Source organism: Anser brachyrhynchus (assembly GCF_964034855.1).
Source record: "Anser brachyrhynchus genome assembly, chromosome: 20".
Classification (NCBI taxonomy): Eukaryota; Metazoa; Chordata; class Aves; order Anseriformes; family Anatidae; genus Anser; species Anser brachyrhynchus.
Genome location: NC_137713.1, coordinates 4373931 through 4401620, shown reverse-complemented (window position 1 = coordinate 4401620; position 27690 = coordinate 4373931). Strand labels below are relative to the sequence as shown.

The following is a 27690-nucleotide window of genomic DNA, read 5'->3' as shown; positions in this document are numbered from 1 at the left end:
AGACAACATATTTGGGCTTCTTCTATAATATGAAGCATATGGAGTGTAGAGCAGACTTGCTGGTAAAATGGATGGTTGGATTTCATTTTTTAACATGGCTTGACTGATCATTTGGTTCCTCAGACTGTTTTTTGATACTTATCTGCCATAAACTACCGTGTCTTGTTAGAAACATGCTTTTTTTGTTGTTGTTTTAGTATCTAACACATGGTATTTGTTATTGCTAGGACATTATCACCTGAGTTCTCACAGGCCACCACCAAATGTCACAGCCACTGCTGAATGCAAGTCAGTTTATAGTCAAGTCCACGTGCACAGATTCAACTGTAAGTCACTTTTAATTTCTGCTTTATAACCTTCCGCCCTGACAAAAAGTTATGGAGAGTTACTCTCTTCCTCTCTTGTCCTCTGTACTTCACTGGTGTCCTGCAGCCAGATGGCAACTGACAGTTTCTCCTCTGAAGGGTTTGCTAGACAAGGCAGTACCCCTGGGCTGTGCTCTTGTTCCCTGTTGCAGACCCAAGGCTTTAAAAATGTTTTCCTCTTAAAAAAAAAAAAAAAGCTACCTGAGTTTGTTAATTTCTAAATAAAATAACTTTATTATCAGGAACAGGTCATCATTAGTCCTTGTTATGGAAAACAGAGCATTCTATACAAAAAGTTGTAAATTATAATTGGAAATAATACTGAATTAATATCACTGCTACTCAGGGAAAAGCAGAATTTTCTGCTATTTTAAAATACAATAAATTTTAATTTTTTGTCATTGCACAGGTTCAATCATTTTATTAATCTTCTGAAGTACTATTTAAGTATTTAAATCAATCACAATGTGTTTTCCTGTTAATTTTAAACCAGACAAACCAAAGTAATGCAGTTCTCTAGAGTATGTGCAGAGGGCACTAATGTACAACTGTCTTAAATACCATGCACAAAAAATGGCTATTTCCATTTCCACTTCTTTCCCCAAGACTGCTGGAGTTTTCATGATATGAAACAATTTAACAGCTTTCTGTATCATGAGGCAGGAGTGTGAAAACTTGGTTAAGATTATGTGTATCCTTCCATACAAATGTTTAAACTCTGAAAAGAATTGGAGATGGAAATCCAGACATGGTCCACAGATATAAGGGTCAAAAAGAACCATGTAGGGGGTATTGTTTTATTTTATTGTATTTGTTAATGTGTTTAAATGATGTGTAACAATGATTACTAGTAGTAAAATACGCTGTGTGCCTGAATTATCTTCCTGGAATTACCTGCTGTAAGAAGATTATTTGGTCTTAGAAGTTTAACTTGCTTACTTTAGGAGTAAATTATATTCCTGATACTTGTGACTATGATGGTTTAATTGCAAGAGTGTAGGACTTCTCATCAATCATGAGAGTTAGGGCTGAATTGTATGCTAGTAAGAGTATTCTTCCAAACGTGTTACAGATTACTTTACCATTTTATCTATTCTTGGAACATTTTTATTGACAAAACTTAATCTACCAAAGCAGCTGTACTTTCTCACTCATCTCATCAAGGAGTTTCCTCTTACTTATAATCCATTTTCTCTCTCCTTAAAGCTGGCAATTCTTAGGCACACTCAGTTGACTTTGAGTAACATTTCCTCAGGTTTATACGGTGTTCTCTAATAATTTTATTAGCTCCTCTTAAGCTTTTTCTTTATGTTTATTTGATTTTACTAATATAATGTTAAATAAGAAGGTAGTTGCTGATCCAAAGCCACAGACACCCTAACACAAAGCCAGAAATACAGCTAATATCTGAGCTGCACTGAGAAAAACCTTTAACCAGTAAATCAGCCAGAAATCTTCAAAGGCATCATCTCTTTTCCTACTGCACTGGCTAAGCTACTCTTAGTAATTTCCAGCACTCTTCCCTAGCAAGTATTTTTATAGCATGCCTGAAGGATCACTACATTTAGGATATTTTGTACGTACATGGTGCAAGTTCCCCTGTACAAAAATGAAATATATTTAAGTCTTTTCTAACAACTGGAAGCCTTAAGACAATGCTAAATAAAATCCAAGGTCACAATTGTTGTTCTCCATGGTAATAGCTGCACGTGAGTGTACAAGCAGAAACAAGAGGCATTTTGGGGCTATCCACAGATTAGCAATTTTCTTTGGCTACTTCAGAAGAGGAGGAATTACCTAGACTAAATTTGGTGAAAGCTGAAATACATCTAAGATCAGCAGGCCTCATTTTAAATGTCAATTAAGTATAAATAAAATGGTTGGAAAAGTGATTTATTAAAGATAAAACTAAAGCAGACAAAATCTTGCTGTTATGGAAACAAAACATTTGAGGGGTGAGGCAAACATGGACCACCATTAAATGCCATTCTCCTCTGCAGAACTAGCAGGTGCAAGTCAGGCACCCGTAATTCAAACTCTTGAAAACAGCCCTAGCAATTGTTTTCTCCAAAGAAAGCCAAGTGGAAAGAAGGGAAAAGCGATAATAATATCCATATACTTGGTATCAAAATGAAGCTGTCTTCCTCTGAACAAAGACCTGGAACTAGTTATAATGATACAGTCACTTCTAACATATTACAGTTTAGCTCTTCTCCTTTTTAAAGAATTATTCCATTGGCTTCATTTCAGTCAAACATGTTGTGATTTGAAGAACATGTATCAGTCCTGGACTGCTGCCAAATAAGTAGATTATACCAGGTCTTTTTCTAGCTTTTCTAAATGGTGCAACTCACAAGTTAGCACTTCTCAGCTATAAAATAAATGTGGTTATAAAGAAAGCTACGTAGCATGTCTAAATCCTTTCTTAGCTAACAAAGGATATGTACTGGTTTGTACAATGTTTCAGTCTGTGTATAAATAAATGCTAAGTATATTACTACAGCTCACAGGCTGAGGTACTGCATCAGATATAGTAGCTTATATTTTTATATATGTATATATATGCAAAACTACTGAGAAATATATATATATATGTAAAAAGCTGGACAATATTACTATAGCATTTCAGTTTATCTGTATTTAGCTGAGGTGTAACAGGAAGAGGTTATTTTAAATAAAACTAACACTGAAATAAGAGTGCCCACACACCTTTTTTGCAGAAATCTTTTTAGTACCACTTAAATACCCCACTCAAGTTCTGTTGGCATAGCTTCCTCATACAGACAGGCCCTTAGTGCACAAACAGCCTGTTAGAGAAATGTGTAGCTAAATCTACCCCACATTTTAACTGAAGGAAGTGGAATCTAACTATCCAGACTTTGGAAAAGAAATTCTCTGAAGACAGCATAGAGGTAATTGGCCTTGGTAATTGCTGCATTAGCTATAAGTTTATTAAGGGCCACAAAAGAAAATGCCATCCCAGTGACCTTTGAGGTTGCGTTTCACAGCATGTTTTCTACATGAGAACAAATGATGAAACTTCAGTATTTCTGCCAAGTGAGTGGTAGCTATGGTGAAGATTTATTGTTGTAATCTGGTAATCTACGGGCCTAATCATGCAGTTATAGAGTTGCGTGCCATTTACTCAAAAAGGCTGAAATGATCTAGCGCTGTGTGGACTATGGTGAAGGAGTACATTTTGTCATCAGCAAGGTTAGAAGATATACAGCCTATTTAGCAGACTGTAAAAGGGAGAGACAAGAGCTAGTTGTTCTCAGAATAGCAGATTGTTACACAGAATTTTACAAGGCTCAGAGAGTTAAGAAATGGGGACTGTCGGAGGCACTCTAATTTGGAAGCCATTACAATTTTCCTATTTTTTTAATTGCTTCAATAAATATTTATATTTTCTATTTAATTTATTGGAAATCGTGTAAGTCATGCTCACTTCATCTCTTTCAGAACATCAAACACAGAAGCAGAGTAATAATATAATATTGACACGTTTAAGTGTTGGATCCTTTAGATGAGAGCAGCATGCTCAGGATGTATTGTGCCTGCAATGTGCCTGCATTCCCTTCTCTATGTTAAATTTTATTCAACAATTAAGAAGTGCTAATAAAAAATGCATATTTCAGTTGCTCTATTTTAGGTAAACATAATATGGTACATATTTTCTAAGCAATGCACATTGGTTAGCTGCTCAGCTCCATTTCTACTGATAGAAATAAAGGTGGCAAATGCTTTGCTTCTGTTAATTAACCTATCCGTGCCAGAACTAGCATGCTGTCCAGCACAGGCAGGCAATGAAATTGATAACTGAAAATTTAATCAATACTTCTTGTGATCTTTTGGCTAAGAACAAATGCAGCTTCAACTCACCATCCAATGCATTCCCTAGCAAGAAATAGTATCAGCCTGGGTCCATGTGCAGCTGGAAGCAGTGAGGGAGCGGACACGTCTCCTTGTAGCATATTGTCTCTCCCAAGGAGCCAGCTTGCCTGGGAAGGGGAGATTCTGCACAGCCTACATGCAGCAGGTCTTGGCTCCTTCTCTGACTGTCAATTCCAAGTTCTTAAATAGCTATTTAGAGGAGGGGATGAAGTCCAAAAGATGGGCAGTGATGTGTAGATCACCTGAAATGTCATGATTCGACATGACACATTTGCTCCCTTCTCTTCCCAACCTGCTCAGACCTCACAGGTCTGTTTTAAATCAATTTTTTCACCTCTCCCAAGACTCACAATTTAAGCAGAGCAGACGTTCATGAAAATAGATTTATAATGAAGCTGGTAGCCATTAAATGCTAGCCTTACATCAGAGGTGACCTTATTGTAAAGGCATCGTACAGTGAATTTATTTTGACTTTGCACATTCTATATCTTGTCACCCACATCACTGAGATGCACGATGTGGCAGCTGAGTCAGTGGTAGCAGGAGGCCTGATGCCTGAGAGTAATGCCCACGTCTCACTTCGTTACAGTTGCACTTTACATCCCAACAGTCTTCAAGCCTCAGGGATATTGCATTCATTACCTCTTTCAGAGACATGTATTTTACATAAATGAATGGTGATCAGAATCCCTGACAGAACAGCATTTTATATGGAATGCAACCAGGAAAAATACATGCTTAAAACAAAAAAGGCATATTAGATCCTTCTTCTAATTGATTTAAGCTACAAAGATCAGCTTCCATTTTCCCAGGACACAGGAATTGCCAGGAAGACACAAATTGCATGTTTTCGTATCTCGTAATAAAAACTCTTTGACAGGGGGTCGAAACTAGAGTTTTCTGTTTCTCAGACATCCTATGTGATGTGAATGTCATCACTCAGCAGAAGTACATGTACTGCCACCTGACCATAAAAAACAGTTCTGTAACAACCCTCATTTCACGCTACTGATTCCAGCACACCATAAATCAGCAGCACCACAAGTAACGCTGGAAATAATTGTCTTCTCCAGAGCTCCCCTCTTTTTACAGCCCAGGTGCCACAGCTGTAGCCATATGGTTGGCTACGTCCTACTGAAGTCATAGCTGCACCTCCAACAGTAAATACTACCTGTTTACTTCGAAGGTTTTTTTTTTTTGGAATGCTGCAAACTTGAAAAGTGCAGGTTGTATCAATGCAGTGGTTTTTCTAATCTTTAAAACTGTTATAAATAGAATCACCTGTGGCTTAACCCTAGATGTTCAGCAGATAGGAAATGGGAATGCAACTGCTCATTCACTGAGAGCAGCCTGGCAACTCTGCAGGTCATCCCAGGTCCGATCCTCAGAAAAGTCTGCCAGCGTGCTGCACTCTGACCTGTCCTTCTTCAGTCAATGCATGCTCTTTCTACTGTCCAGCTTTTTCTGAGCAGAGGTTGCTTATACTCATTGCCAGCTGTGCAAATGAATTAATGCTAACCTTTTGGCTTCAGCCCTCCAGACTCTTTACCTCCCACTGCAGACACAATTTATGTAACTTTAGGTCATAGTAAAAGAAAAGAAGTATTTGAGTTCTGAGGCAGAGATACTTAGGTTAGAAAAATAATATAGAAAACCACCATAGTGATAGAAATGCCCAAAATGACTAGCTAAATAAAAGTGATTTGGGATATCTGACCATTTTTATCAGGTTGGCTCTGCTGCACAATTTTCCATCTTCAATTATACCAAAAGGACCCATGCTTCCTCCTTCATTAATGCATTTGAAGGATTTAATGAGTTACTTCATCAGGTTAATAAATTCCTTCAATAACTTTATTACACTTTGATGCAATTATTCAAGTGGTTCAGCTAACAAATGATCATCATTTATACTTCTTGACAGTATAACTTAGTTAATATATTTGGACCATGAAATACAAAATCTATAAATAAACTATGAGGACGATTGAATCCCCCTCTTTGTGGGGGAGGTTTTTTTAATATCTCCAGTTAAGCTAGCACTGAAAATCCTCTGTCTCTTGTGCAAGTAACTTCAGACAAATGCTGAGAACTGCAGGAGGCTGGTGCCTCCTAGCAGTATTCTGCATCCCGCTGAGTGCTTAGGAAGAAGGTGAGCTGCCGCAGGACTCTATAGGCAGATCTCTTAAAAATGCATTAGAAGGGACATAGCCTGTATTATTATTTTTTTAAACACTTTATCAGGTTTAAAATCCAGCTTCATAAAGGCTGTTCCATTTCTTAAGGTTAACATATTTAGCTAATTTTGACAAGGTGCAGTGACACCATCAGAAAATAACATTATATCCTAGAAATTATTTTAAAACTAAATTGAATTGGTTGCCATGCCATTTTTTTTCCCTTGTGGCATCATAGTAAATGATGGCACCAATAGAATAACCTAAGGGGCAAGGATGTTTTCAGAATCTTGAACCTTTGATTGGCCAGTAGTATTACAGTTTCCTATTTCCAGAGTAATAATATTTATGATAGGTAGACTGCAAGAATGGAACCATACCATTTATTTACTTTACTTGATAGCCACCTCTGGCAAGAACAAATTTCCCATTAATCACCATCTTATCTCTGTAAGAAACAGTTACTCTCAAGGACATCTGTATTATTCCCTTTGTTTTATTAATGCAGAGAATAGCACTGCTATGGATCTTCTGACATTGAAATGTATTTATGTTCTATACCTCCTTTTTTAAGGGGAGCTGAAATGCTTAAGTAAAACAAGCATTGATCTTTCTTAATAAACAAACTTCTTAAGACCCCCCCCCGATCATAGAGAGGGACATGTGCACTGGAAATCTGAGTATATTTGTATGTAAAGAAACTGCAAATCACTCTCCTTCTCTGTTTTTTTTTGTCTGCTGAAACTTCAGATATGAATTCTGAGTTTCTCCTGGGAGTGCAGATGACCTTGTTAACATGTGAGTGCCAGAAATGCAGTGCCCTCCAGTCCAGCAAGTCAGGGAAGTGAAGCTAATTTCTAAGCTCAGTCTTTAGCTTGTAATAAAAAATTCTTATTTCTCTTCCCTTTCACTTGGTCTTTAGTTAGCATTTTTAAGTGATATATTATGTTGAGCTACAGACTGATTTGTTTTTCTAATTTTTCAAAAATATTGCCTCATATATTTTCATCTTTAAAAAAGAAATCAATATAAGCCCATCAGGGAACAATATTGCACAGACAAATTCTCTTTCATGTGAGAAAAGCATTAGTGGAAATTCTTCTATGAGACAAGATTTGTGGAAGTTTCTCCCTGTCAGCAGGTTTGGTTCTGTTCATTTTCCTAAAACAAAAGATGATTGCAGATGAGCACAGGTCTCAGGTCAGCTGGGAAGGACCAAGCTCTTCCTCTAGCAGCACACTAACTTCTGTGCAATCTGCGTTGAAATAATGGAGCCGCAGTTTCCCATTTCCTTTCATTTTGGTTCCAAGTGCCTTGCAGAGCTCAGAGTGGCAGGGCCACTCAAGCACTGTGATTGCAGAGGAGACGCAGGCAGCATTTAATGGCTGCTTTCCTGTGCAGCCACCTCTCAGCTCAGTCTCAGCAAGCGATAACTGTTGGCAGCAGGATCTGCTGATGCTCACGTGTGTTAGACAGAGCAAAGTAAAAGGTCCTGCTGCCAGCCAGCCCTGGGACACCTTTCTCTCCATCTGTCTCAGCCCAGGACACAGAAAACAGCCTTGCATTGGCTGTTCTCGTCAGTGCCTACTGAAATGTGTCTGTCCGCCCTGCAGGCCTGAGTCTCCTTTCCATGGAAGGCAGACCCTGAAGATGGAGGAAAGGAAAGAAAGAAAAGAACTGCTGCATGCTCTCTAGAGCATGACGGCTCCTCTTCAGAAGTGATCATGTGCTTGGCAGGCAGGAGGTGCACCCCATGGCCCAAAAGCAAAAAAAGTATCAAAAAAAGCCCAAAAGTATCTGTGTTTCAGTAGCACAAGCCTTGTGCTGTACCAGAATTAGGTAGTTTTGCTAGTGCAAGGGGGACCTGTTCACTTTCATTTGCTATTTAATTAGGTGTCCAATACCATACAATGGCAAGAGACGCTTCCTTTGATGGGATGAGCCACCTAATTGTCAGCTGAACATGCCGTCGCGCCTGCCTCCTAAATCCACGGGCTGCTTACAAAGCAATTACTCTGGAGTCTGTCGAATGTGATTTAACCAGTAATTTGCCTGCAAAGTGAAAGCTGTTGTTTCCAATATAGTAAAGGTTTCTACCCTCTGCCCTGCCCCTGTGTCACAGCTGGGCCCAAGCTATGCTAGTCCTGCCAAAGATGCTGCCAATCACAGCTGTCCCCTGCAGGATTTCAGGTGTGGGTAGGCTTGGCTGAGCCAGGAGAGCAGTGGGAGCCTGGCAAAGCCTTTGGTGAGTCTGTGCTGGAGTTTGGCAGGTTGCTGTGTGTCTGTGGGGGGTGTAAGGATGCTGTTGGGAGGAATGCCTGCGATGCAGCTGGGTTTTCCTGACTCTAGAGGTGAGTGCAGCCTGGCTTCAGGCATCCCTGCTCAGCTGTGCCTGCCCAGCTCCCTGCCACCCTGCTGAGAGCTGGGATCCCCATTTTGCTGCAGGCACCAGCACCGGCACTGCCAGCCCTACAACACAGCAAGGAGAAATGCCCCAGGCAGGCACTGTGTCTGGGCTGGTTAGTGTGTGACAAGGGCTTCCTTCAGGGATGACAAAAATAACTCCATTGCATCTCCATCTTCTTGCATGTTTGAGTTAATAACATTTATGGGGCAGCACAGAAAAAAATTAAGTTAATTACATCATTCATCATCTCAGGATACCAAATTACACTGTAGCTGAAAGAGATACAGAGAAATGTATCTAATAAACGTAGTATATTTTGCACAATTTACTTAGCATTTTCCATATGCTGCAAAAAGCACAGGACAGTATGACTTCTTAATGATCATAATGTATGTGCAGAAAGAGCAGTTCCCTGAGGACTGCTGATTAATCAGGGAAATACTCATTTGTTCTGCCAGAAGTGATGTGCATCAAGGCACGGCAAATGATGAATCTTAAATGCATACAGCAGCCATCAGGGTTCAAAAGTTTCCATTCATTTAACTATTTTTCCCTCCAAGAAAGGAATAAGTTTCTGCACAGCGCTGGGATATAATGGCACTTGTTCTTCATCCTAATTCCTTTAGGGTTTTGTCTCATGAAGGCATAAAGAGGCCCCACGTTCATTTCAGCAGCTGTAAATGTATGCGAGTCAACTTCCAAACTAAGAAATCACTGCTGCTTGCTTAGAGAGGGGGAGGACATAAGGTCCTCACTACAGTATCTGATTACAGTGGAAGGGTCTTGGGAACAAGTTAGAAGATTTAAAGGATTTTTCATCAGGTTTTTAGTACCCTAGAAACACTGCATGCCCACTGACTGCAGTCCTTCCCACACTCCATCACAGTCATATTAATTTTGTGGTTTGGCACGGTTGTTGCCACCTTGAAGTTTGCTACCTGGTGTTTGCTAGTAACGATGTGCAACCTCTGTGCTGCACACGTATTTCTCTAGTGTTCATTTGCAAATGAGCCACAGAGAGAACAAACTAAAAGCAGATGTGTCATACTTTTCTCTGTACATTTGGAAGCTCAGTTGTGGAAATATCTTTGTCAAATAAATGAATTCCAGGTCACTGGGATAAACAGATGCAATAAAATACTTGTATGCAGAAAAAAGCCGTATGAAAATGCGATCCAATAACTCTTCAAGGAAATTGCTGTGTAAGAGATCCAACTTTGAGGCTTACCTCAGGCTTTTACATAACATGATAGTTAGTACTTTAAATTGGAGAAAATGTGATGGGATCTTTCAGCTTTTTTCCATTTGCTTTTTCAATTTCATGGGATCAGCAGAAAGTGAATGGAACCAAAGCTGAACTGAAAAAAAAGCTGTGCTTTTGAATCCAGTGCTGCCTGAGCACACAGTGGGGATTTTTTTGGTGGAGTAAGGAGTATGTGTTCCCCCTTACGGGCATCCCAAAATTGTCAGAAAATGTGGATTTTTTGTTTTCAAAACAGTATGAGAAAGAGGAAAAACAAAAATAAATGGGAAAGCTGAAATGTAATTGGAAAACAGCAGATATTTAGTTTGGCTCCTGATTTATTAATGCATTATAGTTATGCACTCAGGAATAAAACCTCACTTTAAATGTTTTCCAATTCTAGCAGGGATTATTTACAGGAAATAAAAACAGTTAAAGAATTGGAATAAAATCCTGCCTGTACTGAGTTGACAAGAGTGTTGCCACTGACCTCATTAGACCAGGTTTTGCCCCCAGATATCTACACAGAACCACAGTTCTCTTGCAAGATGACTAGCAGATTAATATTCAACAACAACAGGCATTTTCAAAGCTACAGTGACAAAGTACTTGCACTTTATCTTCCCCAACACAATCCTTTATTTTTATTTGGTTGGCCTAAAAACTCTGCTCCATAGTTTTGCTTTTTAATGCAAGACAGACACTGATCCATGCTCCTTTTTAGCCTGTTTGCCCAGTGTGGCCACTCCCACTTGGCTTAAGCACCTCTTGAAATTATTTTCCCTCCATGTTTGTTAAAACATTTTTTCCTCTGAGATATCTGCTTTTGCAGCAGCAACTTTAAGGCATTTCAGGCTACTGAAGAACTACAAAATCAACACTGTGCTCACTGATATCATGAAGAACATGCTTCTTTAACCCCGTCCTTCAAAAACCCATAAGCATTTGCTGTACTTCATCAATTTGCCATATGCTTTTACAAGGAACATTTTGCACCTGTCACCATAATACAGGAGAAATGCCAGCTTTGGAGGAGAAAACATTAACTAATTTACACAAAGCCTTAGGTGGTCTATTAGCCCTGCATAAAAACAAGAACATGTAATTACTGGATCTACAGACAGAAGTAAATTTGATTGACTACAAAGAAGGAACAAGTGGAGCAATTAACAACAAAACACAAGTAAACTCCTTTGATGGGGAACCCAAGACCTGGCTGAATGATGCTGATAGCACAGTATCTCTCTCTGCTGTCCCAAGAGATGTGTCCACAGAAAAACTTTAACTCCATGCAAACGATTAAACTTCTCTCAACGACAGTGCTTTGCTATATGCGGCTATTGAGGACATCTTGGATTGCGGAAGTTACAAACCCATAGCTGTATAACCAAAATGTAGTCAGTTCAGCACAGTAGTAGTCTTCTAACAGTATCTGCATCATTAATTCTGTCTAATCATTCTTTCTGCTTTGTTTTTAGACATGGCTAGCAGCCATGGTTGCTCCTCTATGGCTGATGCTATTTTGGGAGCATAGTGTCTCTCACCACGTACATGACCGGGCAGTGCAGGAGATGCTGTTCTAAAAGTGTGATTGAATAGTTACTTCATAGGCTTAAGTTCATCAAGATACGTGTAACTGGTTAGACACAAGTGTGCTGTTAAACTTAGAACAGCGAAATCCGTCCAAAAGAAAAGCATCTTCACTTTCCAGCTCCCCGGCCCCGCAGGTTAATAGCAAGCATTTTGGCAGTGCCTGTGGTAAGGCAGGAAGCTGGGGTGTTTCTGTTGCAGCTTCCTTCCACGATTTGATTTAATGCTCTCTCTGAGCAATTGCATCTCAGTGCTTGTAATAAGAAAATGTCATAAAAGTACCTGCTGCCTGGTCCAACATCTTTTGGCTTTGACAGGTCAAATTTACAGCTTTAATTCAACAGTCTGGAAGCCTGGTATTCTGTACACAGTGAAGGGGTGAAGGAACATTATTTTATAAAATTACTTACCTGTGTTCAGTGACCCATGGAGGATCAAACCCCTCAACCCTTGTACAACAACTTGCAGATAAATTTGTAGTCCAGATTGCCCAGTGCCAAATTACAAAGTTAACCCCCTGGATGTCCCGACTCAGATGTTTTGCCCCCATAGAATGAAGAGTTGAACTTTCAGCATCTTAAGTGAACAAGTGCTTGACTGGATTCTCTCGGCCTCTTCTCATAAGATCCTCTCAAGCTTGATTTCTCAATCACGTATACAACAAACTGCATTTTAAAATTGTGGTCTCCTTTTCTTACATTTCTACGAGTGTTTTCCTAACAGTTATTTTGCTGAGGGATGGCGTAGCTAGAATACACAAACAGTTATCAGTGAATCCAGCACCTGCATTGCTCTTGCTGCTTTTTGGACACCTTCAGAGCAGGATGACTGAGGCTCCTTCTATGGGCAAGAGATATGGGCAGTGTAGAGGACACAGCTGTATCCATGCCATGATCTTGCATACCCTGCATTGAGTGTGCCACAGCTCCAGGTGTATTTGGTGTTCTCCTTAAAGCCTCAACCTACCACTGAGTCAGAAAAACTTCCTTCCTCTCTCCAGACTAATATCAGTAGGATTTAGGGGCTTAAATTGTGACATCTGTTGCCTGCCCCTCACACCACTTCCCTTATCAGCATTGACACAAACCATTTTTCCAGGGAATTCATCTGAGTGAGGCAGTATATTGCTGGCTTTGGGGCCAGTGCCAGGACAACCTGTGTGCTGGGAGTAGGTCAGCTTTTGTGTGCAAGGCAGACAGCTGTTTTTATCAAGTAGTTTCTATAGCAATCATAGAATCGTTAAGGTTGGAAAAGACCTCCAGCGGTGATTTGACTTTCCATGTATTTTGTGTTCTTTGAAATGGTTTATAAAATACTGTTAATAAATTAATAGTGCACTGAGCACTATTACACATTGCACTGAGCACCTGTATCGGGAGTTGGAGTATGCCCTTCAGAGCAAGCGTGGTCCTACTATTCCTGATAAGCAGGTGAACCGGACACTTCATTGCACAGAAGCAGTAAGGCCAGATGCAAGGTGCACCTTTACACACAAGGCCCGCAGCCCGCTTTTTGCAGCAGTCACTACACAAAAACTGCACATCTGAAACACGCGCTCGTCCAGAGCTAAGTGCCTGCATGAAAGGCACTGACATGCACCACTTGGGAGACCCTGGACAGAACAGCTATGGGATTTCCTTTAGGAAAAGAGCCTTGTGTGGCTGTCACACACAAGACAATGTCACCCTGCTGAGCACAGTGGGTTAGGGGGAGGTGAGTAATGAAGCATTAAGCAGAGGTGAAGGGAGGCAGCACCCAGCCATTGCCCAGACCATCCCACACCACAGGGAGAGGCCAACTTTGACACTTTTGCTCCTTTTGCAATCAAATTTGAGTCCCGCATCTCTGTTGCTGCTGTGTTCCCAGGGGTCACGTTTGGGGCTGTTATAAAATGCAGGCACGCCAGCATTTCAAATGTCCCCAATCTGTGCCATATATGCAGCTGTTTAATGAGGCCTGCTGTCATTACAGCAAAATGACTCAAGGACTTTCTTAAAAAAGCTTCTTATTTATAGTGCCATAGATTACCTCGGTGCCTTTTTACTGGGAGGTGCTTTGAAATGCTATGCAAACATTATAAAATGGTCCTGAAATAATGTGAATTTAAACAGAATCTAAAACAGAAATCATAAATCCTGGTTGGAAGAGAAAGCATTCATTGAAATCTGCTGAAATCTTTGGCAAAGTAGTATTTTTATTAAAATATTCACTTCTAAGCTGGAGTTTTACGGGGTATATTCTGCAGGGGAGTCAGGGTGAGTGTGTATTCAGGCAACAATTCCTGATGGAGAGATCTATGTACGAAGTGTAAAGATTAGTAAGAATTTTCACCTACAATCACAACTACCTAAAAACCATTGCAAAGCAATGTCATTATTCAGCCATAATCTTCAGAAAACAAGAGCTAATTTTTCAAGGTAGTGTCTCAATTTTTGAAGCAAATGTCAAAAACCTTTACCGATTTCCAGTCCTCTTCAAAGCTCTACATAATCCTGTGTTTAATTTTATCTTAGACCTATGCAATCTCACTCCGATGTTTTCTTTCTTACTGGCTTTCATGTTTTCTTTCCTCTAGTTTTACATCTGCTGCTATACTGTGACTTAACTCAGGATTATCTCTATGATTCTATGATCTCTGACTTCTCTTGGCACATCAGTCTCTTTCCATCCTTTCCATCACATTTCTGTGACATCCTCACTTCTTTTTTGTAAAATACAGACTAAACTTTAGTGTTGTGGCCCTATTTTTGTTGTTGTTTTGTGTTATGGCATTAGTTTCAGTTTGTGCTTCAATCTGCCATTGAGATATGGAAAATCTGATTCGTACCCACCTCTGTGTGTATTAGTGCAGGCTTTCTCTCACCAGATTAACAATAGTGGAGATGAGCCCTCCATGCAGCTATAGCTACGCATCCCTGTTTGAACAAGAAAAATATTTGAAGTACCTACTTGGTGAAAAGAGGAGAAATCCAGGACACGCTGATTTAAGTCTTCGTGTTCCTACAGTGGATAATTACAGGTGGAATCTTAAATGGAAATGTATTTATCAGACTTGGACCTGCTGCCAGTGCCCTTCCCGTCAAAACTCAAACAGCATCAATAAAGAGAAGTTGTAATGAGAGAGGTTCCATTTAGCCTCTAAATCTTTTTTTTTTCCTTAGGTATCCATATTTTAATGGAATTAGTATGCTTTTTAATGTAGGAGACATTTTGATGATCTTAAATACAGTCTCTAATCAAACATTCTGTAATTAAACTTCTTGGTTTATCTATGTAAAATGCCAAGGAATTAGAGCAAGCCTTATGCCTGCAGGTTAAGCCCTACTTGAACTCAAAGACACACAGGGAAGACAGCGTCTAACACCAGGTCTCATCTGATAAAGCAGTTGTGAGAGCAGAAGGATGCCTGTATACCAGAGAGCCCATGCAGCTGCAGTGGGGCAGAGCAAAGGAAAGCCCATGCATTTGTGCTGCGTCAGGGCTGATGGGCTGGACATGCTCCCAGCCCAGCAGGCCATGTGCCTCCTGGCCTGGCTCAGCTGGAAACTCCTGCCTCTCTGGGCTATTTACTCGTTTACTTTTTCCGTAACCTTTGATGAGATTCCCAAATGTGATGTGGCATTTGTGAGACATAGATTATTTTAATCAGAAAAGAATATTTTGGAAAACATGCAGGTGACATAAGCACGCTGGGTTTTGAATGCCTTCATTCTTACATGCCAACATATATTATTGCACCCCAGAAAAATACCTTCTAAATTATCATTTTAATTAATTTGTGGAGGGTCTGTCTTATAGACAGATTTTTGCTATATTCACCTTTGTTTGCTATATCTGTAAAACATCCATTATTTTTCCATTGTGTAAGTGATTTCATTTCTGTTGCTTTCCCTGCAACACAGTGCCATGTTCATTCCTCCTTATAAAATCTCAGAAAGAAAAGCAATTTGTAAGAATGACAGAAAAATGGCTTCTCATTTGTGTACACCACAGCGCTCTGACACACAGAAAGAGGCTCTGGTGAGTTTCACAAGCCCTAATTCTCACTGAGTTTCAAGCAATCCAGATTAAAAAAAAATCACGTCAACCAATTCGATCATAAAGATTCTAATTCAGCACAGGTTAATTGAGAAGTCAGATTTCCTGCTATCACTTCTGGAGAGGAGGGAGATAAGCGAACACAATGACTCTTTATCAACAATATGGGGACTTCATTTAGGGAGAGAGCATTAGGTTACAGGCTAGAAGATTAGTAGCAATCAGACTGCTCTCAGAAAAGAAAATGCACCGGGTAATAAAGATAGAAGGCATGAAGCTGGATGCATAGAAATGAGGTTTGATGCCAAATATTACAGGTCAGATCCGAGCTATCTGTCAAGTTGGCACCGATCATTGCCAATGCACAATTATTATTATTCACCTGTGATCAGGTCATTTACCACTATCAAGTCAATGGCTCCACCCACCTATTCCATTTGCAAATGGCATTTTAATGAAAAAAAATCCATCTATTATCTCTCCGAGATCGCTAACCATTGTATTATAGCATGAAATACATTTACTTTTTCCCAATCACCCATAAAAAGATATCAACTGTTATTCTGTTTCTGAGACATAACCCCATAAATCTGAGTGCAGTTCTGCATTTAAAGCTGGCAGGCTTATTTTTCCTTTTTCTTTGTGTACCATGTGTTTTCCATACCAAAAAGTGCCTGTTTTGTTGCAAGTGACAGAAGGAGAATTTAAAGGGATGCTGGAGGATCATAAAGACTCCCCTCTACCCAATCCCAGGCATGCATTCACCTTATTGTTCTGCTGACTAAAGAATTAGAAACTATTAATATTGTCTCTGCTGGCAGGTCAGAAAAATACTTATTCTGTAGTCAAGTAGATTAATCCAAAGGGGGAAATAACCCTGCAAAGCCCTGCAAAAGCTGGCTGTCTCACCAATCCATTTTCTAAACCCAGATGTTTTCAATCTGTTAAGTGTTAATCTCACAATATTTCTTTTTATGCCTACTGAAACAATTTTAACATGTTTTGAGCTATTAGAGAATTCATGCTATTAGTGCAGTTATTATTCTTTATGAAGGAACCTTTTGAACGAAGCCCTATCTGTGAGTTTGTCGGTCAGTTGCTCACATCGAGGCATGTTAGGACCTCTTGCCATTGGCTTTTTTGACGGGCTCTGGATACTGCCCAACTTCGGCTATTCTTTTCAAAGGAGCATATAGTGCAATCGGAGGCAGTATAATACATCCTAGGTAAATTACAGATTAAACACTGGCGTTCTGTGATGAGAGCCTGAATGAACTAAGATTTAGGCTTCAAAGAAGATGATTGAAGGGTTTGGTCCTGGGAAGATATTGAGCACTCGTCCCCTCTGCATATCAGCAGGGAATTCTGGATGCTCGGTGCCCTCCCTTGAGAGGTGATCTGAGTGAAACAGTTAAACTACCAAGCAGTTATTACAGCGCTATATCCAATGACTAATTGAGGTTCCTGGGCAGACCAGAATGAGTGGGCAGAAGTTGACGTCAGAGGAACTGTATTGCAGAGACCATGACGAGTATGTAGAATAGGTTTGCAAATGAAGGCACTGGAATCTAGCCTTGGATTTACTCCAGCACAAACTGAGTAACTCTACGAAATTAGTTAGTAGTTAGTAGTTTTTCCTGAAAATTGAATTGATTTTTTTCTTTCTTACACACATTCATCTTATGCCTTATCTTGGCATGACTTTGGTCTCCTCTGATAAAGAGCTGGTTTGAAATAAGACAGCTAAACTGTGAGTTTTAAGCTGAGACCTCTTCTGTGACAGGTGCTGATGGGCCCTGCTATCTGGGCTTGCTGCGTGAAGAATAATGGCTTGTGAAAGGAAGGTTACGAAAAAGGTCATGAAACAGCTCAGGAAGCCTTGCATTTCATGTCAAGGATCTTAAAGGTTATAGGAGGGCTGCAAAACTTCCCTCTGGAACTGCTGACAGATCTGTGTCATGATTATTACCTGATTTTGATAAATCATGTTGCTCTACCATTTGCAAAGGCTTCAAAATGCTGTTTGTGAGTCATGGATTCCTGTGAAATACTGGATGAATTGCATGTGAAAAAAACAGCTTATGCCTTCCTACATGTCCTGCTGGCATATATACTGCACAGAAACTGGCCTTTGCCATCTGAGAGAGGGACTTTGCCCCTAGGGAGCTGCCCAGCCTTCAAAGTTGGCACTTGAAGGCTTTTCTCCATTTTTATAGCGTGTGGAGCCTCTTCCAGTTTTGTGAGTCTCCATAGACATCCCAGATGTCCTCAGCCATTTAGCCCCTGAATCCTTAATCAAAGTCCCTTTGCACAGCAAGCAGGCAGTAGATTTTGTCTGTGGGAACTGGCTAGCAGAGAATACGTGTAGCTGCAGGCAGCTGTGCTTACACACACAGGGTGAGGGGGTTATCATTGGGTTTAAGGATGCTTCTTTCATTAGTTTGGTAGGAGATGAGGAAGAGGAATCAGTTTAAAATTAAAACAAGGATTTTCCAACTTGTCCTTAGCATTTATAGGACTTCCTTTGCCTCACAGACAGATCCTCAAAGAGAAGATGGAAAGCCGTTCATCCTTATTTCTTGTGCTTTTAGTTCAGATTTTCATTGTTTATACTACTTTAAGCAAAATAACTGTTGTGGAAATGCAGTCATTTAAAAAATCCAGCCTACTAAGCCTTAAACAGCAAAGACATGTCCTGCTATGTTTGTTCCTTTGTTGTTGCTATGGCATTACCACACATTTTTCCATGTAGGAAAGGAAATCCCATGGAGACCAGATAATAAAGGCTTGAATTTCCAGGGCACAGTGTCTGTCTCGCCTCTTGACCTGTTTGACACCCTCTTTCACCAAACCTGCATTCATTGAATCCATATAAACAGCCAGCCATCAAAGGAAATATTTTAAAAGGATTGCTCATGGTTAGCCTTAATGAAATATACATTGGAAAACCTGCATTTTAATCAAATCTGGAGTTCTGCGTTTCAAAATACAGGTTTTGTCTAACTACATCAGATTTGTCATTCACGGAAGTTTCCTTCCGTAGGATGCCTGCATTTAAAAGTCAAGTTAACCAAACCCAAACACATTTTCCAGGAGGCCGTAACAAGCTAGACAAGCATCTCACACACTTGGTGTCTGACCTCTGCGCTCTACCAGGTGTGTCTGCCTGCTACTGCAAGTGGCTGAGTTGCTGCATGTTTATTCAACATCACCAGGTCACAACAGGGTGCTATGAGGTTTCATCAAAGTACCATCACTGCATAGTGCTTGCTGGGATAACCGTGGCTTAAACCTTTCATACGGTGTGACGCTGGTTTACAAAGATTATTCCTGTGTCCTAGCCAAAGTCTGCTCTGCCAAAAGCCCCTGGCCATTCTAGGTTGCACAGGATCTCTGTGCTTTGGTTTATTTTAGAAATAGCTATTTCCTGGTGTTACCTGAAATTATCCTTTGCATATTTCTTGAAATTGATGTGTTAATACAAGTTCATAAAATGCTCTGGGACATTCGTCCTATGTGATTTTTCATTCAGGCTAAGATACATGGTAGTTGTCATACTCAGTACCATTGATCTTCAACTTATTTTATTATATACATGGTTATAATTTGTGTCCTTTGTTGAAGACAGGGAAGAGTGAACAGTTCACAACTGACTAAAGAGCAAATGCCTCAGATTCAAAATCGTTCTGATGCACAGTGGCATGGTGTATTTTGGGCTATACATCTTGGCCTTCATTTGTTGTCTGTCATACACTGCTGTCATTTTTCTGTAACATAATTCAAAGGCACTGGCCTAGCAATCCCGGTATAGTAATAGCGCCTTGTATCCTCTCAGCTTTCAAAACCACATATCCATATTGCATATAGGATATTGCAGCCATAAGCCATATCCAGCCAGCGCGGGTTAATCTGCCACAGGCAACATACGGCTTGTGGCCTTCCAAATTCTTTAGACAGTACAGGAAAACAAAAAGCAGCCTTGCAGACTTAATGGACTTTTAATGGGTTTGATGGATTCTGCCTCAGCAGTTTCTAATGGAACAGTTAAAGAGGAAAAATTTCTTTCCCATGGAGATTCCTAGGAAAAAGTGAACTGACAGTGCAAAGGCTCCTATTTGCAACACTTTGATGCTGTGCAAGAGAAAATGGCAGGACTCAAAGTCTTTGGCTTCTCTAAGAAATCATTGAATTTTCAGGGGTTAGTAACTGAGCCGTGTCCGCGCCATAAGCTTGTCACGTACCACTGCACCCGTAAACCCCATGAAGCCGATGACCTCCTTAATCGGGGCCATTTAACTCAATCCCCTGGAGCTGGTGAAGACGGGGTGCAGAAACTGAGGCTAAAAGTCTGCTCCCATGCCTAGAGGGCAACTGTGTTTTTAGATGGGGAGTTGTTCTGCAGTGATCAAAAACAAGACAAAGGCTAAAATTCCTTTTGTTGAATCCAGACAGGCAGCAGCAATAATATATTCCTTCTAGTCACATATTTTTGACTTTGTTATTTTTGCATAATCTTTTAACTTCAACTATTGATAAGTAAAATGGTTTACAAATCAGAAAGTAAATCACCATTCACCACTAAGCTACTACTGTGCCTTTCATTTGTAAGGCAGTTTTCAAACTTGTTTTTTGATCAGTTTGGCTGACATTTTGTTTTCCTACTATTATTTATGGGCTGTATCTTATGAATGGATATGTAAAATACTTTAATTCCAGTTGTTGCAGTTTCTCAGCTGCCATCACACAAAAGCTTTCTCCAAGTAGAACACTCAGGTACAGAGTTTGTTCTCAATTGTGCTGATACAAATTCAGCCATCACTCACTGAGATCAAAAGGGCTTTCCTCAGATCTAGAACCATTATCAGTGTTTAAAAGAAAAAATCTGAGCAATGCTCTTCTCAAAGTGTGCATCACCACCTCCCAGCAGCACACTTTGAGGATGGGGTTAACTCACTTATCCAGTGTCCTCAGCTCAGTAACTGAACCTGGTGCTTCTTGTTGCAAGGGATTATCAAGTGCATTCAGCTGTGATTTGACTGCTTTAGTAATAATACGTCAGAAACATGGCCCCATTTGTGCTGGGCAGATTTTGTAACATTTGCTTTCCAAGATTTTGGATGCACCCAGTCATTTTCAAGCAACCTTGTTGTTGGATATACTAAAACTCAGCGACTAATTAAAGCAAGTATATTAGTCCCCTTTTGATGGCAGGTGTTTAATTTTTTCCTGTGAGAGAGCAGGCTATCACTGAAGCAAACCTGCAGCTCTTAAGCCTTTGCTTGCAAGAACTGTCGCCAGATGCCAAAAATCTTGCCAATTATTACTCTCTGTTTCACAGGTTTCTCTGATCTCTGAGCTTCTGACTTCACACCTGAGTATGGAACAGACAATGTGTGAAAACAAGAGCTTTGTTGCTAAGGAGCGTTTGGTATGTAATTTTGCTATTTATTTCCTTATACTAAACGATAGTTCATTTCTCAGGAAGAAATGTGTAACGTGGTTCACAGCAGCTGTAGGTGAGGTGCAGTATCATGCAAAGGAGAGGGAAGAGCAGTGCCTAAAAATTTCTGCTTCACATTGGCTTACTCTGGTTATGGCTCGGTGGTTGCCTAGACTTGGGTCACTCGGTCAGCAGCCAGTTCCTGCACTTGCACACTGTCTTGTCGGGGCCAGACCTGGTGCCAGAGCAGCAGCTGGCCCACGGGAAGCCTCAGCAGGGAGGCAGCGTGGGCTCTGCCCCTTGCAGGCCGAATGGGTTTCATTTTTCATCTCAGCACATGGAAATGGTATGGTTAATTTGTATGACATCGCTGTGACAACACGGAGCTGTGAAGATGACGGATGTCACAAAAGCCATTACAGGGCAGTTTGTCAAAGATGACTACAAACACAGCACAAGGCAAAAGACACAGTTTTGTGTGTGTAAATGAGGCAATTACAACCAGAGGCATGCAGGGCGCATATTTGCAAAACTACAGCTCTCTGGTTTGAAGACGTGCCTCTCAGCCACATTATGCAGGGCTTTCCAGGCTTGCCTGGTTTTGCATTCAGGCAAGGAGGAGAGTAGGCGCACAGCCTAAATTGATGCTAGAGGCCTTGCACCACAAGGCCAACAAGTTTTGCTGGTGCTCTGCTGGACCCAGCACAACTCCTCCCTGTTTGAACCACAAAGTTCCCGAAGACCAGCCTTTCCTGGGGGTGGGGAGCAATCCTGCACAAGGCCTTCAAGAGTAATTTATCCTTATTTAGAAAGGCATGTTATTCTAATGGCATTCCATGCAAGGCATGATACAGTTTAAATGTTCTTCACTGGTTACAAACGTGACCTTCATTAACTTGTCTTTGTGTGCCTAGATCTACAGGAACAGCTCATTGCATTTCAATTTAATTTAATTTGAATGATAATTTAAAAGTTGTTTGATGCAAATGCGACCATCTGCATCCTCGCAGCTGACACAATTTTTAAAAATGAGTTTATTGGCAGGGGTGGGGGGAGCTTGATGGAGAATGGAGCTAGGGGCCTTACAAGCACCCCTTAGAGCACCCCAGGAGCAAGCTGTGAGTGCTGGGGCAGGGGAGAAGAGGTGCTAAGTCAGGGAGAGGAACTGCTGTGGGTTCTCAAAGCTGTGTGTGGCCATATAAGCATGGAGAGATGATCACAAGTCATCAGGCAATCCCAGCTTGTGGTACTGCTTGTCATCTGAGTCATGGTACCTGCCCCTTGGACAAGTCAGCCAGAGCTGCCCTGGCACTAACTGTGTGGTAGCTTAAGCTGCTTGGGAGAGCTGAGCCAGGTTCTCTGCTGCCTCATAGGTGGCACTCCGGTGCCTTGGGCTTGCTCTTGCTAAGGATTTAATTTCTGTTCTCAAACTAAGAGCTTACGTTCTTAGCAGCACCTGTCGGAGCTCACAGTGACTTTGATGGGAGGGAGGTTGTAGGAAAAGCTCTATGTTCTTGCTATTGGCTAAATCTAAGCTGTGCCTGTCTATTTCTCCCTTCTGCTGTGGGCTGTGCAATCCTGGACACTCAGGGATAGCAAATAAAAAACAGTGCTAATTGCTGTTTGTTCACAGTCACTGCTCAGCTGCCAAACTTTGAATAACTTGATAAAATTGAAACCCTGACACGTTGCACCGACTCTTCTAGAACTCACTCTGGATTGAATACTGACTTTGTCCTAAAGTGATATGATAAAGTGGTTTCTGTGACCAAATAAAGACCTTGAAAAGGCACCAGAGGAGCTATTTTGCTCCTAATGCTTCCTTGCTGGCAGAATTGCTCAGGTAGGATAGAAGGGGAGCTCCTTGCCCAGCCCTCATTTAGAACAGCAGCAGTTCTCCTCTCCAGGGAGCAGGGTAGGATGTTTGGAGAGCAGCTTCCCATCTGGGTCCACCAAAGCCTACGGGATCTCCACTGAAAGGGCCAGTGAAGGGGATAGAGCTGTGGAGGTATTAAAACAAATTGCTTTCTGTCCTGTACTCTGAAAACCTTCTGTATTTCCAATCACGCTTTTTTGGCACCTGTGTGCAACAGCCATTGAACTGGTGCTCATGGGAATGTCATTGAAAGCTTTTAGCTAAATTTGCAGGCATCATCTCCCTTGCTGTTGTGAATCTGGATGAGGGAAATGAGAAAATGACCCTTTCTAATATGGAGTGGTTGGCATAGCATTGTCTGTGGCTCAGGAGACCTGGGTTTAATTCCGAGTACAGCCCTATGTTCCTGAGAGGCTTAATTCTCTCTTCTGATTTCTAGTGAAACTGCAGCATTACCATTCCTGAAAGAGGCAACCGTACCCATCTCTGCTTTTTTGGGGGGTTAGCACTGTGTGCTGCCACTTTCTCAAAAGTAAAAATAAGTGTGTACTACTTCAGCATAGTGGAATTGTAAGTGGGGTCTATACCAAAGCTCCATCAGAAGCAGATCCCTTATTAAAACGAGTGTGCTTATTATGAACAGTAGAGTTTATTGTCTTAGACCTAGGAACTGGATGAAATATTGTTAGAAAAATATTGCAGCAGCTTTTTGTGGCAAAGACTTAGCTACTGATGCATTTATGTAACGTTTTTCTTGCCTTTCATTTAAAGCCACGCTTTCTGCCATTTCTCTTGTGCTCGCTAAATTGGGACATGAGAAATCACATCTTTGGCAGCAAGAGCAATTGCCTAGAACTCCCCATACGGCTCAGTTTTCTTGTTGCATTGTGTTTCGGGTGCCTCTGAGGTGCGTTAACAGTCACCTCAGGAACACCAAAGCTTGGAGATGCTCGTATGGCTGCATTTTAGGTAGCAAGGTGCACAAATGACTCAGTTAAACTTGGTCTCACTTGAAGCTCACTTTACAAGCAGCCTGACAGCATCCTTGGCTCCCTAACTGGCAGGAGAAAACTAAATGTAGCAACCTAATTTCTTCATTTCTATTGGATGCCTCTTACTCTATAAATTATATTTAAACTGTAGTTATGAACATTAAAAAATGTTATCTAAGTCGGCTTTTGGAAGGAAGCAGGGGAGGCCCCTGCTTTTCTAATGAGAGATCAGACTGAGTGAATAAGGTGTACAGAGAGGCTGAGAAGGTGGCTGGGAGCAGAGGCTTTAAACTGCGACTGTAAGGCTAATTTGGGATCCTTCTGCTCTGTGTCAGTATTGCTTCTCACTGAACCCATTAGAGAAACACTTAACAGAAAAAGGCAACCCCCCTGGGAGAGTCTTCCACCTCCTGTAGAGATTTGGAAGAAGGCTCACATCTACCCATTAGAAAAAAGTACTTTTAGCTTTTAAGTTCATATTATGGATCCAAACAACATATGCTAGAACTGAACACAGTCTTGCTGGGAGGGGATTTGCCAAATCCAAGGCTGTTCTAGCAATAAATAATAAACCTAATTAGACTCCTTCTCTCTGGAGCATCCAATTTTGCAATAGTGATACAACAGGGCATCAGAGCCTCTCTTCTTAATAGACATTCAGAACCGCACTGAAGTGTAACAACAACAAAAAAGCAAAATAACTTCATGCTGTTCTTGAGAACAGCCAATTGTAGACAGTTACATTAACCGTGGTTGTATTTCCCTACTATTGTACATCAGCAGCTTCTTTAAAAAAATAAAATTAAACAGCAACTGGTCTGATCACTGTGCATTGCTATGCAAGACAGGGAAGGCAGCTATTTTATATGAATACTGATTGCAATGTGAGAAAACTATGGGTGCCTTATTTTTCTCACAATACTTAGTTTCCTGGTATCAAACATCTCTTTGATAGAAACCTTATAGTTTGGCTTTCAAGAGGCAAAATCACTTTAACTGGTGTGTTAGAAGGACTGCAGATTTCATCTGTCACTGAAAATCCTTCTGTGCTTCTTCTACAAACACAAACATCAAATGGTGGAGCTCTTCCAAGGCTGTCAGCTCAGATATCCTTTTCTGGCCTGGAAGATGCTTAAAATGAGAAGTTTCAGAGAGAGAGAGAGAGATGAGAGGACTCATGTTTCACCATCTTCACGCTTGCTGTGAAAACACCCACTATGTGCATTGCCCCTTGCTGGCAGTTCAGCTGAAAGACTGGGAATTCAGCTATCTTCTCCCTTTCGATCTCCAAGCTTTGGCTCTTCCCTCTGCACAAACCTTAAAACTAGTCAGAGGAAATGAACGGTGCTTTTCCACCTGCCGGTCTGCCAAGCCTGGCTGGCAAACCACAGCTGATGTTGCTGCTTAGTCCTGTGAGCAGCCAGCGCCGGTCGTACGAGGAGGGTTTTGTGCCTTTGTTGCAGGAGGAGAGTTTTTTGTGCTGCTGGGGTAGGAACCCCTCAACAGCTTGGTAGTTGAGCCTTTTCCCCCTTGTGTCCTCATAAATTAAGCATAATGTCTGCCTCCTGTTCCTGCAGACAGCCATATTCTAATAAATCATGTAAATAGAGACTTGGAGACTCACTGCCCTTTATTTCACTCAAGTCCCGTAACTCAGCTGTTAATTGGATCTGGGATAAAAATCTATTTTCCTGCATGCTCCCTAAGCAGGATGCTGGAAGGTCCTCTCCAGAACAATACCCTATAGCATTGCCCTATTTGTTTTGCTCCTCTCCTGCCCCGTGGAAGAGAGCAGTAAGGCAGCCTGGCCAAGCCCATGACAAATTTTCTTCATGGCTCTTCTGGGTCGCTCCTGTCCAGCTATCAGCTCTGAGCTGCCAGTGTTTTGGTGAATTTTTTGGGGCCATTTTTTGCAGCAGCGGCACAGCTGCCAATTCAGCGCTGTTTCTGCCTCCATTCCCAAAGCAGTGGTTTCCAAGGTGCCTGGCCAAGTGTAACCCCTTTGGAGCAATTACACCAGGCTGCTGGGGCGGCTCTAACCAGCAAATGCTTCATCCTAACAGTAGCCTTGTTTTTCAGAAAGGTACTAGAAATTTCTGGTAGTTTAACTGATGTAATGCCCCTTTTGAGGTGGGAATTTTATAGATGAAAACAGACATGTGAGGTTCAACCAAAAAGGTGTTTGAAGTTTCTTTCTCTGGAGGTAAATGCTAAATTTTCTGTTTACTTCTTCCTTTGCACTAACTACAACACAGAAGAAGTTTCAGGCTCTTTTAGAACAGCTCTTTAAAGAGATTAATAAAACCTACACCTATGGAAATGAGGAAATGCAATGTTTTTTCAGCATTTTTTCCTCAAAAGGGAAATCCTAAAACTTTTGCAAGAAGACTTGCAGTGGGGCCTCTCGTCTAGAAATCTGTCACCTCCCTGGTCCTGTCCTGTCGAGTGGGTGGCTTTGGCTTGGGACACAGCCCCTGTCCCCTGCCGAGCTCCCAGCCTGTGCACAAACAGCACTGAGAGCAGGGTGATGCCTTCAGTTGGCCCCGTGCAGAGCCGCAGCCTCACGCAGCTCACGCCAGCTACGCTGTGGCAGTTTGGCTGCTGCTCTTGGTGTTTGTAGACCTAACCCGAACCAGTATCTAGGAGCAACAGCAAGATAGTTAGCTTTGGCAATTAGCACTGCCTAACTGAAGCTGCTGCGGACCAAAGGCACGTTTTTAGACTGCAGAAGCAGCAATTAGTGTTTCATTAAAGTAATGAGCCTAGCTAGACTTCTGAGCCTGCCTGGGTATGCTGTTCTAATTTTGGGATCCGTCAAACTCTAGGGACATTGACATGCATTGGATCTTTCACCGTCATGGGTGAAAAACACGCCTGGAAAGTGATGAGAAGATTTTTGACTTTTCTTGGTTGGCTAATGGCCGTGGACATCTTGGTTTATGTGTGAAGCATCACCGGACAGCACCAACTGCAGAAAAACTAGATGGGTGCAGTTGGCTCCGTGTCCTTGAAACAGGGGCCTCTCTGGCGCATAGGAGGCAGAGATGGCTCAGAGAGGCTGTTTCTGCTCTGGCTTTCAGGTTCTACCTCCAATCTAGGGATAAAGAAAATATAAACAATGTCCTGTCTTATCTGTAACCCCAAGCTAGCATCCTTTTCATTAGTTTTCTGAAGGAGAAAAACATGTTTCTGCTCTGGTTTTGTATTTCAGTTCTGGTTCCTGTTTGGAAAGAATAATGCCTATGTTGGAAAACATCCTTTTTTTTTTTTTTTTTTTTCCCTTGAAGTCTTGCCTGCAGCTGCGGCTTGGTGGTTCATTCACCTTAAAACTGAGGTCAAATCTGCCTTGAGGGGAAGGGGCTGACACCGCTTTGCCAGGTGCTAGGGCCCAGTCAGGCTGAGGAGGGTCAGTTAGGCTGTGCCACTGCTGGGCACCAGGGAGCTGGGATGGCAGAGATGCATTAAGTGCACTAAGATGCATATGCTGCATTCAGGTGCCAGGTTTCAAAAACTATTAGCCGTAATATAGTGATTCACATCTTGTCAAAATGTCTTCTAGATGCTTTCATTATTTTGCATCCATGAGATGAGTTAGTGACCTTAAACAATTTGTTAAACTTGTTCCTGCCTGTACAGAGAAGGCAGTCTCGTTTTCTTAATTGATAGCT

At 41.4% G+C, this 27690-nt stretch overlaps 2 protein-coding genes across 6 annotated transcripts in view; one reads left to right on the top strand and one right to left on the bottom strand.

Moving 5' to 3' along the window:
• Positions 1 to 27690, bottom strand: part of LHFPL7 (LHFPL tetraspan subfamily member 7) — a 64099-nt gene that overhangs the window by 6507 nt on the left and 29902 nt on the right. The gene's annotated exons all lie outside the window — the stretch shown is intronic.
• Positions 1 to 27690, top strand: part of SPATA22 (spermatogenesis associated 22) — a 69209-nt gene that overhangs the window by 14366 nt on the left and 27153 nt on the right. For 4 of the 5 annotated variants that reach the window (XM_080562652.1, XM_080562651.1, XM_080562659.1 and 1 more), the window contains exon 9: positions 228 to 27690. This exon is cut by the window's right edge and continues 15997 nt beyond it. In XM_080562652.1, coding sequence (XP_080418778.1) covers positions 228 to 242 — 15 coding nt within the window. In that variant the 3' untranslated portion in view covers positions 243 to 27690. The remainder of the gene's footprint in view (positions 1 to 227) is intronic. The other variant, XM_080562660.1, reaches the window with a different exon arrangement.